Source organism: Erinaceus europaeus, chromosome 15 (assembly GCF_950295315.1).
Source record: "Erinaceus europaeus chromosome 15, mEriEur2.1, whole genome shotgun sequence".
NCBI classification, from domain to species: domain Eukaryota; kingdom Metazoa; phylum Chordata; class Mammalia; order Eulipotyphla; family Erinaceidae; genus Erinaceus; species Erinaceus europaeus.
The window spans coordinates 62,725,340-62,745,683 of NC_080176.1; the positions used below are offsets into that span (position 1 = coordinate 62,725,340).

Below are 20,344 nucleotides of genomic sequence, written 5' to 3' on the forward strand. Positions count from 1 at the left end.
ATCCAAGTTCAAACACACATCAAACATAGTAAGAACAGAGAAAATTACCCACACCGTTGGGCCAAGGCAGCAACTAGAGAAGATCCCAAATTCTACAGTGACATAAATCTCTCAAAGAGGACATTAAAACTATGGCCCTAAGAATGTTCACCAAAATCAGTTCAATGGAAGAAAACTTCAACAAAGTCAAACAACATATGAAATCAAAGAGATGAAGAACATAGTAGGTGAGCTGAAAATTACAGCAGGGGGTTGAACAGAAGAAAGACAGAAGTTACATCTCATCAAAGTGGTGAAATGGGAGGACACAGTAGAGAAAATGATCAAGAAAACCCAGCAGAAATGGAGTGGATGGTATGCTGCTTTGCCATGCACACGACCCAGCTTTAAGCCTGTACCCACTGCACTGAAGCAAACTTTGGTGCTAACAAAAATATTAAAAAAAAATAATAAAGGTCAAGGAGGTTGGGCGGTAGCACAGCTAGTTAACTGCACATGGCGCAAAGCACAAGGGCCAGCGTAAGGATCCCAGTTTGATACCCCAGTTCCCCACCTGTAGGGGGATCGCTTCACAAGTGATGAAGCAGGTCTGCAGGTGTCTGTCTTTCTCTCCCCCACTCTGTCTTCCCTTCCTCTCTCGATTTCTCTCTGTCCTATCCAACAACAATGGCAGCTATGACAACAATAACAGTAACAACTACAACAAGGGCAACAAAATGGGGAAAATGGCCTCCAGAAGCAGTGGGTTTGTAGTGCAGGCACCGAGCCCCAGCAATAACCCTGGAGGCAAATAAATAAATAAATAAATAAATAAATGTCAAAATCAAATAAGGTAAAAGAGTTATGGTATACCATCAAAAAGAACAACAATACCATCATAGGAATGCGAGAAAGAAAACAGAATTCTTTATTAATTTATTATTTATTAAAGAGACAGATAAATGAGAAGGGGAGATAGAGGAGAAAGAGATACCTGTAGCACTGCTTCACCACTCATCAAGCTTTCCCCCTACAGGTGGTACTGGGGACTTGAACCAAAGTCCCTAGGCATTATAACATGTGCACTCAACTGACTGCACCATCACTCAGCCATTTATTTATTTATTATTGAATAGAAACAAATCTGAAAGAAAAAAAAACAGAAACCAAGAGGGAAAGGGAAGATAAAGTTATTTGAAGAAGTGTTAATCAAAGATTTCCCCCAACTAAAGGAGACAGACCCTCAGAACAAGGAAGCTCTGAGTTCACCAAAGCATATTATAATTAAAATGAACAAAGATCAAGAGGCCAGGTGGTGGTGCTCCCAACAGAGCACAAATTACCATGCACAAAGAAGACCTGGGTTAAAGTCTATAGTCTGGGAGGGGCAAACTTCAAAAGGGGGGTGGCAGTGCTACAAGTGTCTCCCCTCCTCTGTCTCTCACCCTCTATCAAAGGGACAAAAATGGCCACTGGGAGTGATCAGGCACTGATCTCCTCCCAGGGGGTGGGGGTTGTGAGGGGAGTAATAGAATAATAGAAAAGTAAGCAACAAGAAAAAAGGAGAATCACATAAAATAACTCATAGACAATTCATCAACAAAGACTCTAAAGACCAGAAAGATATATTCAAAGTTGTGAATGGAGAAGACATTCGTCTAAGAATATTCTTGTCAGCTAAGTTATCACTCAGGTTTGTCGTAGTGGTGGAGAGTATTTCAGACAAAAGTTAAAGGTATGTATTACCACCAAACCCACAAGAAATACTAAAGGAGCATACAAAAAAGGGGAAAACTGAATGATCACACTTATACAGGTAAGAAGGAAACAAATATGCAAAGTCAAATGAAAAACCTTTGGGCTTAGTGCTACAAAACTGGGGGGGGGGGGTTCGATTGGAAGAATGAAGGCATCCAATGCACTTTGATGGAGGGTTACTGGCACTTTGATGATGGATATTAAGTTGTGAGTAACATATTTAAACATGCATGAAACTAATTCTAAAACATTCATAGTCTCGGGAGTTGAGTGGTAGCACAGCGGGTTAAGCACATGTGGCACAAAGCGCAAGGACCTGCGTGAGGATCCTGGTTCGAACCCCTGGCTCCCCACCTGCAGGGGAGTCCCTTCACAAGAGGTGAAGCAGGTCTGCAGGTGTCTATCTTTTTCTCCTGTCTTCCACTCCCTTCTCCATTTCTTTCTGTCCTATCCAACAACGGCGACATCAACAACAATAACTACAACAACAATAAAAACAGCAAGGGCAACAAAAAGGAAAATAAATATTAAAAAAAATAAAACATTTATAGTCTTATAAACCAAGTTTAACTCAAAGGCAAATATGAATAATTTTTTGAAAACCTTCAGATTTATATACCCTTTTTGAATGCCTGCACTTGGTTTTAAAGTTTTTTAAATTATCTTTATTTGTTTATTGGAGAGAGACAGCCAGAAATCAAGAGGGAAAGGAATGGTAGACAGAGAAGGGAGAGAGACAGAAAAACCTGCAACACTGCTTTACCAATCACAAAGCTTTCCCCCTGTAGGTGGGGGCCAGGGTCTTGAACCTGACTCCTTGAGCATTGTGAGGTGCACTCAACCAGGTGCACCACCACCTAGCCCCCAAAGTTTTTTTTTCTTTTGACAATTTTAAAAAATCACGGCACAAATAAGAATCCACTCATTAAAGCTGACAATAGATTTTCACATGTTCAGGTTAAAATGTTTAGATAATGTACATAAATACTAACATACCTGTAAATGAAAATTATGTTACTAAAAATATACAGGAAATTACTTTAAACTACTTAAATTCTCTTTCATTATAAAACTGTTATGTGGGGGCTGTGCACGTGTTACCAGGCACCAGGACCCAGTCCCACCTGCAGGGGGAATCTTCACAAGTGGTGAAGCAGTGCCACTGTTCTTTCTTTTCCTCTCTATCTCCCCTACCCTCTCAATTTCTCTTTGTTCTCATCTAATAAATAAATAAATAAATTGTAAACTAACCGTTGAAAAAAAATTTTTGATATGTAACATTTGATTTTTATAATATTCCTAATACCAATTTTGCTTGCCCTTTTTATCCCGCTGGCAAGTTTAAAGAGTAAGACAAACTAGGATGAAATTATATTCTCTTACATACATACAAGTAAAATTAATGTTAGGGCATGCCTGAGATCCCAGAAGCCCCTTGTTAAATGCTAGCACCATTAAATGCCAAAGCTAAGTAGCGCGCGCGCGTGTGTGTGTGTGTGTGTGTGTGTGTGTGTGTGTGTATGTGTACCTCAGCCACTCTCTCCTTTAGTCTTTGAAGATATTACATCACTTGTGTAAGTTTACAGAAAGACTGAAATAACAAGCAAAGTTCATAAAATAGAAAAGCCTAGGATGAAGGAGGTAATCAAAATGTATATTTCAGTTCTAATTTAAGCATAACTTAAACTCAGTTTAATGGAAGTCTCAAGAAACCTCTACCTACATTACAATCTGAAGTATCATTAGGTAATTTAACAGACATTATGGTTCGGTATTTTATATTTTGAAAGAAGATCCTTTGTTCAAATTTTATGTATTTTATGTGTGTATCTCTCAAGTTTCCCTAAATATGGATTTAGGGAAATTCTCAAACCACTAAATATGGATTACTGCTTTTTTTAAAAGGAGAATACAGACGGTTTATTCAATAAGCAGAACTTGTCTCATCTGTCACTGCTCTCAAACAAGCACTTGTCAAACTGCCTTCTGCCTGTATGCACAAATTTCCAAAACAGATCACATGGCTTTTTAAGTCATACCCAGATACACACATTAATAATAAATCTCTTCATAATTAAAAAAAAAATGCTTGATCTTAGTCAAAACCTTATTACCTGCTTCAATTTTGCTGACTATTTCTAGCACTCTCCAGCTCTTTTTTTTTTAAATTTTATTTATTTATTAATGAGAAAGATAGGGGACAGAGAAAGAACAAGATCATCCTCTGGTATGTGTGCTGCTGGGGATTGAACTCAGGACCTCATGCCTGACCTGGACCACCTCTCCCAGTCTTTTTATTCTGTGGAACTGAAGTTTTTTGTATGTGCAATTTCACCACTCCAGGACAGAAAGAGACTGGAAGAATGGGAGAGATATCACAGTGTCAGAGTTTCCCCAATGCCATGGCGCTCCCACATGATGCCAGGGCTGAAGTCTGGGCCACAAGCATGGTATGGTACATACCCTGCCCATAATAACCTCTTGGCTCCTCTAGTTATTTTTAAGGAATTCTGAGTTTTGGAACAGCACACAGATAAAGGGTTTAGAGGAAAAAGAAAGAGCCTGCTAAGAGTGACTTGGCTGAAAGTAATATGGCGATGAGGTCCTTTGAGGGTCAGAAATCCAAGTACTACCTCTCTTACCTCAAGTTACACACCATTCAGCCATTTCTTCATCTGGTTTGCTTTGGTAATTTAAATACTCACAGTTGGATCTCTTGATCTTTTCAAGACAAAACGTGGACCGTGGGGAAGATCTGCATCTTTTACCATCAAATTCATAAAGGATGGATGGTAGCTCACGTGGTAGTGCAAACACACACACACACACACACACACACTATTAAGGACTTGGGTTCAAGTTCCTAGTCCTCACCTGCAGGGTGGGAGTTTTACAAGTGTTGCAGGTTATGTCTCTCATCTTCTAAGAAAAAAAAAAAAGAGGTGGGGGGAGGAAGGGAAACCTATCAACAGCCGGCAAGAACAGTGGAGCTGTGTAGGCACTGAGCCCCAGGACTAACCCTTGTGAAAAAAGATCACAAGGCTGTTTCCACCATGCTTTCTTTATCGTACAGAGAGAAGCAGTGGCATCTGCAGCCTCTTACTTTTCGTGTTTTTTTCTGATGGAAGTCCAGTCTATTCACCTCCCCAAACTGAGGTTCTCCCAACATCCCTATATTTGAACAGGCAATGTCACTGTATATTGTTTCTCTTCAAAGATCTCTTGTGGGGGGTGGCACGCCTGGTTAAGCGCACATAGTACGAAGCTCAAGTACCTGCCCAAGGATCCCAGTTCAAACCCCTGGCTTCCCCACGTGCAGGGGGAGTCATTTCACAAGTGGTGAAGCAGGTCTGCAGGACTCTCTCACCCCTTCTGTCCTTCCCCCTTCCCTCTGTCTTATCCAATGCAGGCACTGGGCTCCAGCGATAACCCTGGGGAAAAAAAAATGTAGGATCCTACTTCTGAACTATTGTATTCACATGGACTGGAGATTGTAGTACAACTGTAGCAAAACTAGTCTCAAAACATCCTACATGAATTGTATCACCTAAGTTTTCAGTGGCAATTACTTTACATCTACTATTAGACTTAGCACATCTAGAAATTAATGACAAAGTTTCCTGTTTTAATGTTTTGGTGGAGCTCTACTTCTAGGTAAGATATAAGCAGTTCCTGTTGCAGCAACTATGAGAAAATAAATGTCAAAAACTTGTTCAAAGATAGTTGAGAATTATTAAAGTAAGGAGAGTCAAATGAACTAAGATTGCTGAGGAAAAAAAAAACATCCTAGGTAAACGAATACTGGCCACTTCTTTCCCTGAGGTCACATGCAAATTCTAGGTGAGGATCAAGCTCCTTCTAGGAGAAAAAGCTGCTGAGAGAGAGAGAGAGAGAGAGAGAGAGAGAGAGAGAGGGAGAGAGAGGATATAGCAGAACTCTTGACAGTAACAGTCTCCCCTCAAGACATCTGCCCAATATTAAAGCTGCAAGCAATAGGAATTCTGATTCCAAGCTCAAATTACGGGAAAAGCAGACATGACTTTCCTAGTTTCAGTGTTTGAGAGAGCAGGTGGTAGGGGCCTGACAGGTTTTCAACCAATATTTCAAAACAGGTCTTATTCTTATTAACATGACAACCAAGCACCAACTTAGTTCATTCTTTGATCTAAATAAGGTGACCAGCCCCACCACCATCCAATCATCTATAGTAATCTATTTGACATAGGAAAGATCAAATAATTTCTGGGGAGACATCATTTGCAGCATATATACTTTTATTATATGCAATGTTGTGGCATACATTAATAAAAAATATACCATAGGTGAAGAGGCACAAAAATGTAAGTGAAACTCCAAAGTATAAGCAAACATTAATGGAGGCAGACCCACAGACACCCAGATATTAGAACTGGCAGGCAGGGAGGGACAGAACATACAACTTTGAGAAATCACCATTTAAAATTAAGAAGCTGAACATGGTACAAAGTAGTATCAGTAAACTCAAAGTTAGATTAGTAGAAGTATCCAAACTGAAAGAGGAGATAGGGGTGGCGGTTACGGTGGAGGAGAACGGAGCATAAGAGACAGGTGTCTGTCACCCAGTCATTTCCGTCTAAATTTAAGATAGTATCTTTAAAAATGTTTTACTTATTTATTCCCTTTTGTTGCCCTTATTGTTTTTTTCTTTGTTGTAGTTATTATTGTTGTTGTTATTGATGTCGTTGTTGGTTAGGACAGAGAAAAATGGAGAGGAGGGGAAGACAGAGAGGCGGAGAGAAAGAAAGACACCTGTAGACCTGCTTCACCTCCTGTGAAGCGACTCCCTTACAGGTGCGGAGCCGGGGGCTCGAACCAGGATCCTTAGACCAGTCCTTGCGTTTTGCACAATGTGCACTTAACCCGCTGCGCTACTGCCTGACTCCCTTAAGATAGTATTTTTAAAAGGCTTCAGAATACCCTAACATAATGCTTCACGACTGTTCTCAGTTCTATCACCACAGACTGTGAGCTCAGACCCACAGGGATGCAGAGGTTACATAGGCTCCTGTGGTGAATATGGGCCCCGGATCAAATCGATGGGGTTTATAGTTAATAATTTGGGACCTACACTCTTCCCTGATCTAGCTTTCTAGTCCTTTTTCCAACTATGACACAATCTCCCCAGCAAACAACTTGAGTTCACCTGCATATCAGATGTCAGATTCAGGCAAAACTGGTAAAGTCATAGGCCCCTTGGAATATACCTAAAATAGACCTACTAGCTTTTTCCAAAACAGAGACCTCAAATTCACATCTGCAGTATTCTTGCCTTTAGGTTCATGATAAGTCAACAATTTGTTCTGCATTATATCTTAACTCTTTTTCAGCCACCAGGTTCCAGATGCCAACTTGACTCCCCTGGGCAGACGACCCCACCAATGTGTCCTGGAGCCCCACCTCCCTAAAAGCCCTGCCCCTAGGGAAAGAGAGAGAGACAGGCTGGGAGTATGGATTCACCTGCCAATGACCATGTTCAGTGGGAAAGCAATTATAGTAGCCACATCTTCCACTTTCTGCACCCTATAATGATCCTGGGTCCATACCCCCAGAGGGATAAAAAATAGGGAAGCTATTAAAGGAGGGGATTGGATGCAGAGTTCTGTTGGTGGGAATTATACCCCTCTTATCTTATGGTCATGTCAATATTTCCATCTTATAAATAAAAATTAAGAAAAAAAAGTTGGATTAAGAGTGTTTTACAGCCATCTCTTATGGGGACATGAGAAATTATACCCATGTTTCAACAACTGTACTGAAAACCATTAACCCAATAAAAGGATATCAAAATTATAAAAAAGAATAGAAAGGCTTTCAATACCACATTCCTGGATCAAGAGCTCTCAATAAATCTACCCTTAAACACCAGATAATGGTTAAAAGATTTAGTAGAGGGGCCAAGTTGTGGCGCACCTGGTACAATGTGTAAGGACCTGGGTTCGAGCCCCCAGTCCCCACCTGTAGAGGGATAGCTTCACAAGTGGGAAAGCAGTGCTTTAGGTGTTTCTCTGTCTCTCTCTGTCTCTCTCTCTCCCTCTCTGTCTCCCTCTTCCTTTCAATTACTGGCTGTCTTTAATAAATAAAGAAAAAATTTTTAAAGATTTAAAAAAAGATCTAGTAGAATAGGGCTGGGCAAACAGCTCACCTGGATACCATGCTGCACCGTACACAACCCAGGTTCGAGCCAGGCCCCCACGGCACTGAAAAAGCTTTAAGTGGTGTGATCTCTATAACCCTCTCTCTGCCAGTCTCCATCTAAAATATTATATGTATAACATCTTAAAAAGGATAAAGTGGGAAGTCAGCTGGTAGCGCAGCAAGGTAAGGTCACGAAGCGCAAGGATCGGTGTACAGATCCCAGTTCGAATCCCCAGCTCCCCACCTGCAGGGAAGTCACTTTATAGGTGATGAAGCAGGTCTGCAGGTGTGTATCTTTCTCTCCCCCTCTCTGTCTTCCCCTCCTCTCTCTGTCCTATCTAACAATGATGACATCAATAGCAATAATAATAACTACAATAAAAAACAACAAAGGCAATAAAGGGGAATAAATAAATATAAAAATTTTCTTTATCATAGTACTCAATACAGATTGTCTCTCACCCTCATATACAAAGACAGACAGAAGCATTATTTATCTCTATGCAGGAATGATGAGAATTATTCAATCCCTGTTACCACCTTATGCTAAAGCTAAGCAGTGGCCCCTGGCCCTCTTCACCTCTCCCTCCCCATTTTCTTCCCATAATGAATAAATAATCTTTAGGCTTCTCTTAAACCCTGAATTACCCACTAAAATTAAAGAGTTGGGACATGAAACTAGAAATAAAACTTGACAATTTACATACAATTTAAATATTCTGTTATTTAAAAATTAAATGATGACAAACAAATTATGACAGTGACAGGATTTTAAAAAGGTCATTATTCTGGGAAGATTCATAAGACACTGGTATCACTAAAGGGTTTTTAAATAAACAAAGATAAAAATTAGCCTAAGAATTTTCCCAGAGTCCAATATATACACTTCATTCTATTTACTATGGAAGTAAAACAGGATTTTACATGTAAATATTAATAAAAAAATATAGGATAAATATTTTCATGTCATTCACAAATAATCACTAACAATCTGGTGTATTTCTAAAGGGTCATGATGAAGTGTAACATGTTTAGAAACATATTTCTGTCAAGAAAATTCCTAATATGCACAAATAAAGGCAGGTAGGTAATTATAGAATTAATAGTCAACCCGTATCTGTGACCTTGGAAGAACCATGGCAGTTTCCAATGGAGGGGATAAGGACACAGTGCTCTGGTGGTGGGAATGGTGTGGAATTGTGCCTGTTATTTTGTAAGTCACTAATTTAAAAAGATAGAAATTTTCTTTTATTTCTCCCCTACTTCCTATATGTGAACATGGATCAACAGCAAATTTCATTGAAAGCTCTTTCTGGATCCATCAAGATAAAGCTCTTCTTAAATATTAGTAAAAAATTACTCTTATTAATAGATTTCTTATAATTAAATTAGACTTGGACATCTATAATAAACCTTACCTGAACATGACTTTGTGGTTCTGATTTAGTAATTCTAGCTTCTAATACTTCACTTACAATTTTTTTACATGTTTTTAATAGAAATGGTGCTGTGGTCCCTATCTCCCTTCCTTCCTCCCTCCAAGGGAAAAGTTTCCCCAGAGCAATGAAGCCCCAGCTACAACAACAAAAGAAATAAAAACAAGTTTTGACCATACTCCTGTTTCCTTAGGACTAAAGAAGAGAAACTATGATTACATCATCTAAATGCTACTTTAGAGTCCTTATAATATATATTTGGAAAACCAACAAATACCGCATTTCCTAAGTGTAGAGTGGATATTATAAAATTGTCATTTTAGACCCCTGCTTTAATTTTACAGTCTTCATCCCTAGTGAAATTTTCATTTTGTTTCATAATAGATACCTGAAAGCTATTGCTTGTCTTGTCTTTATCTAAATCTCAACTAACATTCTGATTTTATGACTGGGTTGTCTTTCCTTAGTCTTAAAACCGTTCTGAGATGGAGTGACAAAGTACATCCCCAGTATCAGAAATGTTAAAGTTAGTGAAACAACTCATTCACAAATCATTCAACATGTTTTAAAATTAAGGAATTTATGTTCCATGTTCTCCCATCAACCAAATTTATTGTTATTTCTAGATTTGTAAAATTTTAAGGTATTTTGTTAACAAATTGTTTACAATTTTAAGTAAAGAGACTTTTCTATCATACATTGTTTTAACTATGATTTAGACTAATCAAAGGTCTATCTTTCCCACCATAATCCCTAACACCCAGGTCTACAGTAATAAAAACTATAATTATACTCTAGTAATAAATTTGTGCAGATAAATACATAATTTTATGTTAATATAATTAAAATTACATAATTAGGAACTAGCTGAATGTTTAAGAAAAGTTCATTAAAAAATAACTAATCTAACACAATAATACTGCCCACTTCTAAAAAGATGGCACCAAACTATAATAGAAGTTTAAATTTTTTGATAGACTATTTTTATTGACATCAACCAATACTAACAAATCTACATTTCTTTCAAAAAAAAAAAAGACAAGCACATTTCTAACTTAGAAAAACGAGGTGATGAACAACTACCATTTCACTTTCATTATGTAAAGGGGCAGGAGAAAAAAAAATGACGAAAAACCCCTATGAGAAAAAAAAATCAACAAATGAAGCTGTAAAGGAAGAGGAAAAGAGAATGCTGACTAAAGTGGACTGCATAGTTTAAATATCCACATCTGTACATTTGAATCAGCAGGAAGCCACTTATAGTGCCTCCTAAGGACAACAGGATCACAGAACTCTACCACTCACAGGCTCTGTCTGCTCAGTCAGCAACCTCACTGCAAAGGCAACTGGAGCCTTAGTGAAGCTGGGGAAACACAGGCATGGCCCTATGGCTTCCAGGACCACACAGTTCCTTTGATGAAGGAGAGAACACATTCACTGATCGATCACTGCCCCTTTTCATGAGTCTCACCATCACTCTCCTCACTGCAGCCAGATGCTGTGCTTAGAATATTAATATGACTCCAGAAGAGTCTTCTTTTCCTTCAAAGACTCAGGCTCAGTTTCAGTTTCGGCTCCCTAGCACAGCAGGGTCACGCCTCCCACCTGACAGTTCTCTCCATTACCACACTGAACACCACCGTGCCATGAAGAGCAACTTCATTCTTTTTCCTGACTCAACTCCTCACATAGAACTTTTTCCAGAAGGGAAACTTCCCCAAATTTACAAAACCAGCTTCTTTCCTTTGGACATAGTTCACCAAGCATACCCATCATACTTTATTAAGTAATCATATGTTTTAGTTTCTCCTCTACCTTACTAGAAAATATGCAACTGGAGAACCAAGACTTTCAACTCCAGTAAGGTGTTGGGCCTTAAAGCCAGCCCCCCTGCTCTGCTTACATAATCATTGTTTTGCCTGAAAGATCCCCACCACCACGTTATCCCCTCAGGGTATTGCTAATTCAGTTAAAACCATTGCAACAGTTGCTAAGTAGGCTTCCACCTTCCCAACATGCCTTTTGCCTCTCTCCACCCCCTTTCCTAGCCAAACCCATCCTGACTTGCCACTTTGGGAATTCTCCCATAAAAGCCTCTCCTGTTCTTGCTTTTGCTTTTTGCTCTTTTCTCTTCCTCGACCCCACCCAGAGAAGGGCTGGTGGGCATAGTGGGAGGCAGCCATTTTGCTAGCTTCATGTGGCCTGAACCACTGTGCTCACACCCACTTCTGGGACTCCTGCATGAATAAAGATTTGTGTTCCCGCTCCACCACAAGTTCCTGGTCTCTTCTCTCTCCCCCGTGACGCAATCCAACAGTAAGTAAGAGCATACCATACATTTGATGAGTATTTAACAAATAAACAGACTCAAATAAAATGCTGGATACTACTTATATGTTGGTATGCTTCTAATTCTGCTTTTAAAAACCCCTTCTGTTTCATTTGGTTTAATCCCCCCTACATTCTATTTACATAACACGGTATTCTATTTACATAACCTCTGTTAACAAGCACCACCCTCCCTCCAGGGCATTGGTGGTTCAGTGGTAGAATTCTCGCCTGCTCCGCCCCCTCTCCTTGTCATACCCTGATTTTCACCAGTCACTTTTCTCTCCACCCTCTCTGCGTCGCATCCTGTTCCCACCCTACTGGGCTAATATATTTATAAGGACAAGATTGTAGTTTTTAGTTTAGTCTAGCTTGGAATAGATTGCGCTGCATCTTGCATGAATAAAGAGATACTGAGTATAGCTCAACCATGAGTCCCTGGTCGTCTGTTACCCACCCGTGAAGCCTGCCAGGCGAAAACAACATATGGCGCCCAGCGTAGGGCCGGACCTGCGCAACTCCCAGATAAGTGAAGACTTTGCCTACCTATGCACTATGGTCTTCTCTTCTACTTATGAAGAGGTTTGCCAAAGCCTCTACTGTTTCATCATGAGACAGTTACTCTGTCTCTGGAACATTTTGCTCTGGGGCGCACTTTGTTTCCCTAACCGGGAACTTTGGTTTCTTGTGACCCTAATCATAGAGCTTGGGAGATGCACTGAGATTTCTCCTTGGACTTTCTGGATTCCCTCTCCCATGTTTCCTGAGGAAAAGGACTACATTTTGCTCCAGGCCACAATTTGGTTCTTTATGACCGTGATCGTAGACCTTGGGATATGCATGGGGATTTCCACTGGGACTTTCTGGACTTCTCACATGTTTCCCATGGAGAAGGACTACTTTAATTTGAGGAGCATTCTCGAGTACCCTGGCAATCCCCAAGAATAGATACACATGGTTAGTTCTACTCTCCTGATTGGATTCTTTCTTCGATGGGAAGACGCTTTTAAAAATGGGTGCCTGAAGCAATCCAGCAGGAACAGTCATAAGCACCCTAAATGGAATTTTGAGGAGCTTTTTGGACTAGGACGCCCTCTGGGGACTCTTGATGCTACATGGTGAGATCTGTTTCGTAAGAGAGTGATTTGAATGACTGAATTTTTGTTTGACATTGACAAAAAAAAAAAAAATGCTGGACGCAGCCATGATTTCTAGAGACATCCAGAAACAATCCAAAAAATTGTTTTTTCCCTCCTTTGATTTCTTTTTTACGTCTTGGCATAAATCTGAAACGTTTAATCCTGAAATGGTATGAGTTATGGGTGGGGCAGATAGTGGAATGATTATGTTAATTATTCTCATGGCTGAGGCTTTTAACCATGATTCTTCTGTTTACCTTTCCACATTTTATTGAGATTAAGCTGTTTAAACAAACCTTAAAATCATACTAGAAAGGACTTCCAATTATAATGGAGTTATCAATTATAGAAAACTTCTATTCTGCTACAAGTTTTGTTTGACAAGTAAGTGAATTTCAGCTGTCAAGTCTTCACATGAAAAAGCATCTACTCAAATGGAATTCCCGGAAATCCATTTGGACCCCTGTTCTCTGACATTGCCCACAAGATGACTACAACACACCCCCGGAAACCAATGATGTAACCTGGCACGACCTGAAGAAACAGATTCACAGACTCCAAAGCTCACTCTCTACAGAAAAGCAGAATTCTGGTGGCCGACATTCCCCATCGAGACAGACATGCAGCGTTTCATCCCTTGGCATTTTCTTCTGTGGTCATCTACTTTGGATTGACACTTCCATCGGACATACTGGTACACGCTGCTGTGTTTCTCAAATACTAACTTCAGCCAGTTGCTTTGGGACTTTATAGACCATGTCCCCTCGCCTGCAGGCTCTGTTCACAGAGGCAGAAATCTCTCTCTCCTTATTAGGTTATGCCCACAGAGGCAGGAAATGCCCTTTGAGGCAAGAGATGCCCCCAGAGGCATGAAGCGCTCCCAGAGGCAAGAAATGCCCTTTCGCCTGCTAGGCCTTGCCCTTTGAGGCAAGAAACCTTCCCCTTGGCATCACACTGGTTATTGCTGCTCGCCTATTTTGTTTTCCATGTCTTATGCCAGTTCTTTTGAAAACGCCTGTATGATATAGGTTTCTGTTCACCCCACAATCCTGATACTATGGCCATTAGTTAAAAAGAAAGGGGGAATTGTTGGTATGTTTCTAATTCTGCTTTTAAAAACCCCTTCTGTTTCATTTGGTTTAATCCCCCCTGCATTCTATTTACATAACACTATTCTATTTACATAACCTCTGTTAACAAGCACCACCCTCCCTCCAGGGCATTGGTGGTTCAGTGGTAGAATTCTTGCCTGCTCCGCCCTCTCTCCTTGTCATACCCTGATTTTCACCAGTCACTTTTCTCTCCACCCTCTCTGCGTCGCATCCTGTTCCCACCCTACTGGGCTAGTATATTTATAAGGAGAAGATTGTTTGTAGTAGTTAGTTTAGCTTAGCTTGGTATAGATTGCGCTGCGTCCTGCATAAATAAAGAGATACTGCGTACAACCCAGGCATGAGTCCCTGGTTGTCTGTTACCCGCCTGTGAAGCCAGCCTGGCGAAAACAACACTTATACACTGCAACAAATAACTTAGCTTCGTTTATTCTTTGCCAACTCATAAGCAAACTCTTATCAGTTTTGCTTTCAAAATGTATGGCAAATCCATCTACTTTACATGTTAACCCAGTAACCACGACAATCCAGCTTCCAGAATCTGTCATTTAGGCCCTCCTTTCAAAGTCTCCCGATTTCTCTGTCTCCAGACTCATCATTCATGACAACACAGGCACAGCTATTTCCCCACAGCTAGATTCCCTACTAGTCTCCAGCAGTCAGGATAACCTTTATAAAATGTCAACAATCCTTTAAAAATGGTTTTTCATTTTTTAAATTCTGATCTGTCATTAAATTTAAACTTGGTTCAAATTCCTAAAGTGCCCTACCTTGCATATAGAACCTGACGCCTTTCAAGCTTTACACTCACATTTTACTTTTCCCTATCGACTGGACTCTTGTCAAATACTCCACTACAGTTACTTGCTACCTCCATGTCTTTACACTGATTCCTTGCACTGCTCAGAAAGTGCTTCCCTTCTCAAGTTCAACTGAAAGTATCACAATCCAACCCAAAACAGTTCTTTTATTCCTCAGCTATTGTATTCTATTTTATAGTCAATGCCACCTCAAATTTTGTTAACTTGTCACTTGTTTACGGTGCACATCTATTCTGCAGCAGAGCAAGAACTTGATGTTTTCTTCTTCATTGTATCCCATTTATCATTTCTGACAATTGGGCCTTGTACACAGCAGTCATTAAGTACATAAACATATGTAAATCAGAAGAATAAACCAAAGAGGTGATTCTTATTTAAGATATACACAAAACAAGGTAAAAGGAGCAGATAATCTAGCAAACAAATCAGGAAACATTCTACTACCAGTACTTGCATGGAGAGAGGCTGTGTTACTGGGTCTATTTGTCATCAGCAACTCCCAGAGTTTAGTTCTCAACTTTCATTGGAAACATGTCCAGTAGAATGGTTTCATGGGTTAACTATACTAGCCCATGTATATGGCACCTTAAGCAATCATGTTAGCAAGCACTGAATGCTGACATAGCCCAACAAATCCTGTAATGCACATAAAAATGTAGTAAGACACACAAAATACTTGCTACATTATTAAAAAAAAATAGCAAAAGCTTTAAACTTATACTAATAAAGCTTCAACTTCCTAGGTGTCAGGACAGCTGTCTCCCATACTATACTGTTCTTTTTTATAAGTGCAACTTACCCATAAACCCCTTACTAAGTGAACTTCTGACCAAATTGTCAGTCACTACTACTACACCAAGGACAGAGAAACTTTTGCATCCTATTGAAATGCATTCAGTCACAAGAAATAGTATACCCTATGATGAAGCATCTAGGCAATGAAGGTAAATAAAGACAAAGCAATAAAATCTAAATATTTTATTTTGCTTAATAAACCCCAATATTCAAGAAATGCATGCTCTAGTCTTAACCAGTAAAACAAAATTAATACAACAGACTAAAAATAGTTATCACTGAATCACTATCACTGACTTTAAAGTCACAAAATTCCAACAACTTTCAGATTGTTTTAAGCAATTTCACAGCACGGTCATTAAATTGCTGATCTAACAACACTTACCTTGGTATAGTAACACATTTAGTATTACAGTTCTGAGTGGTGATGGCTTTCTCAAGCTCATCTAATCGTCCTGTTTTCTTTAGCTTCTTCACCAGACTTTTCACTGCTTTTTCACACCACTTTTCTTCCTGTCCATTCTGCTCTCCTCCACCGGCTCCTCCAGATCCACTAGCTGATTTTTTCCATCCCAGGAGTCTCTTCACAACCGGGGGAGTGAATGGCAAGATGGATGACATGTTCTTATCAAAGATGGCAATCCACACTGAGAAAATGTCCTCCTTTATCTGACCTAGAAAAGTTAGAGAAAGGATAATTTGAGACTAAGTTCAAATGAACGATGGAAATAAACCCTTCTGAAAACAAGGCAGTATTAAGGACGTATTTGTGAGCAAATATCATTTTCTTGGGGGAGAGGTTAATGGTTTACAGTACAGTTGTTGACAATTTCTCATCTCTCCATAAGAGAGGTTTACAAAACACTGTCACCTCCAACTTAGGTCCACTCCCTCCATTTCCTTCTCCCCAGGGCCCTTTGTTTGGTACAATATAGGCAATCAAAGTTTCACTTTGTGTTTTCCCTTTCTACCCTTGTTTCTTAAGTTCCACCCATTAAGTGAGATCATCTGGTGTTTGTCCTTCACTCAAAGTAATTCCTTCAAGTTCCAAGATGAGGCAAAGGGAGATCGCTTCATCACTTTTAACAGCTGAATATAATTCCATTGTATATACATGAAGCACAAAGATTTCGCAAGGATCTCACTTCAAGCCCCCAGCTCCCCCTACCTGCAGGGAGGTCACTTCACAAGTAGTGAAGCAGGTCTCCCTCTCTATCTCCCCAACTCTCCAATTTCTCTCTGTCCTATCCAATAAAATGGAAAAACCATGGCCACCAGGAGCAGTGGATTTGTAGTGCTGGCACCGAGCTCCAGTGATAACCCCGGAGGCCGGGCGGTGAGAGGGGAGGGGAGAGGGAGGGGGAGGGTAGGGAGGGGGGAGGGAGGGGGGAGGGAAGGGAGAGGGGAGGGAAGGGGAGTGAAGAGGAGAGGAGGAGAGAGAGAAGAGAGCACCATGCAGGTATTAAGAACAACGAACCCACTTTCTCTGACCCATCTTGGATGGATCTAGAAGGAACTATGTTAAGTGAGATAAGTCAGAAAGAGAAAAACCAGTCCCACTCATAAACAGAAGTTGAGAAAGAAGACCAGAATGGGAAACAAAGCAGAATCTGACTGAGATTGGAGTAGGGCACCAATGTAAAAATCTCAGGGTGGAGGGTGAGAGTAGATGTTCAGCTTCACTGGGGAGGAAGGGAGACACACAGACCTTTGGTGGTAGGAATGGTGTTAATATACACTCCTATTAACTTAGTCCCATAAGTTATTATTTAATCGATATGAGGGGGAAAATGGATCAAATATCCCAAACTTTTTGATGCACAGACCATAGCTCTTATTATTTATTATTGGATTGAGACAGAAATTGAGAGAGCAGGGGTGGATAAAGAGGGAAAGAGAGACAACCTTCAGTCTTGCTTCACCACTTGTGAAGCTCTCCCCCTGCAAGTGGGGACCCAGGGGCTTCTTGAACATGGGTCCTAGAGCACTGTAAGGTGTGTGTTTAACCAGGTGCACCACTGCCTGGCCCCTCGTGTAGCCCCAGTGGTATGCGTGTAGTGAGCAAGTTTTTACTTTATCCTTGTATATCTCAGTAATAAGTTTATGATGTATCTCTTGCAATATCAAGTATTATCTACTGACTTTCCTATGAAAAATAAGGGTTTATACCACCAACAGCTTTTTTCCCTTAAACCTTAAAATTAACTCCAAACTGGAGTTAAATAATGTTTATAACATTGTTACTTGATTAGGAGTGAGCTACTAATCATGTTTCTTTCATTCAGAGTTAATTATCTTGGTTTTTCATTTGCTTAGTGTCCTAAGTACCTACTACAAATTCTTCCCACACTCCAGACCAGCACCTTGATTAAATTTTAATGTCTATGACTTTAATTTCAAAATAGGAGGCGAAATAATTTACTACTTGATAACAGAACTCAAACAGTTAAATTCTGAGAACAGAAAAGATTTAGAAACCTAGCTCTGAAAAATAATATGGGCCACCAGCTAGAATGAAATGACTTAAGTTTGGTCAGGTATTTGTCAGTTTGTATTTTAGAAATTATTTCATGAGTAATACTAAGGATATAAAGAATCACAACAGACTATCACCTCCACTAGTCAAATCAAAAACAGGTAAGATACAAAATCATAATTTTTATGAACCCGTCAGAGATAACTAAAGATATAAAGTAAAATAAATGGAATGCAATTCCAGAAAGTATTAGGTCTTTATAGAGAAGCCTATGGACAATATCTTTTCTGATGGAGTGGCTCTGAAGGAAAAATTGCACCAGATTGAGCGCACATGCTGCAGTGCACAAGGACCCGGGTTCGAGCCCCCAGTCCCCACCTGCAGGGAGAAAGCTTTGGAGCAGGTCTGTAAGTGTCTTTCTGTCTCTTTCCCTCTCTAGCTTCTCTCCTCCTCTCAATTTCTGGCTGTCTTTATCCAATAAATAAATAACTAAATATAATTTAAAAATTTTTAAAAGAGAAACAAGCTCTGTTTGCCCAACTATGCCAAAGCTAGAGAGGGCTCGTTGAAAAGCTAAGAAAAGTGCCTTAAGAAAGCAAGCAAGCTATGGTCTCCCTTCAATGAATGCAAGGGTATCTGCCCTCTGAAGTGTGTGTGTGTGTGTGTGTGGGGGGGGGGGGGGGCAGCATGGAGCACAAGTGAAAGTAACCACTTAATGAATTTCCAGACATTCAGCTGCCAAGGTCTGAGGGGGCACAGGAAAAGCTGAAAGAAAAATGTTCACCCAGATACTCTGGGCATTTAACTACCAAACTTAATTAAGGAAGGATTGCCTAGAGGAACCCCCTAGAAGGTTTTACTAACAAGAGATTATTTCATCAGGCCCCAACAGCCCCTGGAGCAGAACTGGAGAGGAAAAAAAAAAAAAATCTAGAATGACCAAAGCACTGACAGCTGGTTAAAATCATGTCCATGAAAGCCTGGTGGCTGAGATAAAGAGATTACTAAAGTTACTCAGACAACAATCTTTCAGAAAGTAAAGTCTTAATTCTGCTCTCAAAAACACCTAAAGTGTTTGGCCAGAACTAAATAAAAAACCTCCAAGCCCAGAGCAGCTCAACTACACACCTCACAGACAGCCCCACTGTCAGACTAACACAAAAACCACTTTCTGGAGGTGAATAAAACTTACTCGAATCTTCTGTACAAATGTCTGTCCAGCATTTAATATAAATGAAATAAATAAAAATTACCATGAGATGTATGGAACAGTAAAATCGTCAAATGATAAATTAATATAATCAGATCAGAGAAAGCCCATTATCAGACACAGACTTTAAAATAACTAGGATAAAAACTCTAAAGGATCTGATGCAAGAGATAGCATGCATAATGAAAAGGAGAATTTCATCAGACACTGAAAGCTACAGTGGAGGATCACAGAGAAATGCTCTAAATGAAAAAGTACCATAAATTAAGGATTTTTTAGATGGCCTTAATACCAGACAAAAATGAATGATATACTTGGTGACAAGCCTAATTAAAGTACTCACAACGTAGTGCTGAGTGTGGGAAACTAAACACACACACTAATCCAGAACATCCAAGACCAAATGTCAATTTGGCTTAATTGCAGTCCTTCAGAGAGAATGAGGCGTGCCCACGCGTACACACAGAAAATGTATATATGTACAAAGAGACAATGGTTAAGAAGTTTTCAAAAGTGATGACAGTTATCAACCTAGATATACAAAGGAAACAGTCACCCTGTTTAATAAGAAAGATGAAATTAAAGAAAATGGTTCAGTGATGAGGAGCATGTCAGTTAAGAATCTCTGAGACAGAAGTGGTATCTGTACTTGTTCACAAGCTGTTTCACAAGAAGGAAGGTGCAGGAAAGCCTTCCAAACCCAAAGCCAGAGCAAAGATTTGCCTAAGGGAGGAGTGAAGCAAGTTATGATTGAGGGGTCATGGGGGAGTGTGAAGCAAAAATCTCTTCCAACCTCCCACACACAAACAGGCCTTTCACCATGTAACAATAACCATACTCTACTGCAGGAGTAAAGTGGGAAATATTTGTCAGCACCAACCCCAGACAAAGGTACATGTGATGTTAAGGAATGCAAAAAAGAAAAAGAAAAAAAAGCCTGGCTAGAGTCCAAGATCCCGCTCCAATACAAAGCTAAAATGTGCTATTACATGCCAAAACTCTTAACAATTATAAGCAAATTATATCCAGTAACATATATAGAAAGGGTAACATATCACCAAGAGATTCATCTAGGGCACAAAACAGGTTCAACAGTCAAAGCTCAAGTGCATTACA

At 39.9% G+C, this 20,344-nt stretch overlaps 1 protein-coding gene across 5 annotated transcripts in view; it reads right to left on the reverse strand.

Annotated features, from left to right (window-relative positions):
• The window catches only part of SMAD2 (SMAD family member 2), a 94,805-nt gene that overhangs the window by 41,614 nt on the left and 32,847 nt on the right, over positions 1–20,344 (reverse strand). For all 5 annotated transcript variants that reach the window (XM_060173835.1, XM_060173836.1, XM_060173837.1 and 2 more), the window contains exon 2: positions 15,928–16,216. In XM_060173835.1, coding sequence (XP_060029818.1) covers positions 15,928–16,163 — 236 coding nt within the window. In that variant the 5' untranslated portion in view covers positions 16,164–16,216. The remainder of the gene's footprint in view (positions 1–15,927; positions 16,217–20,344) is intronic.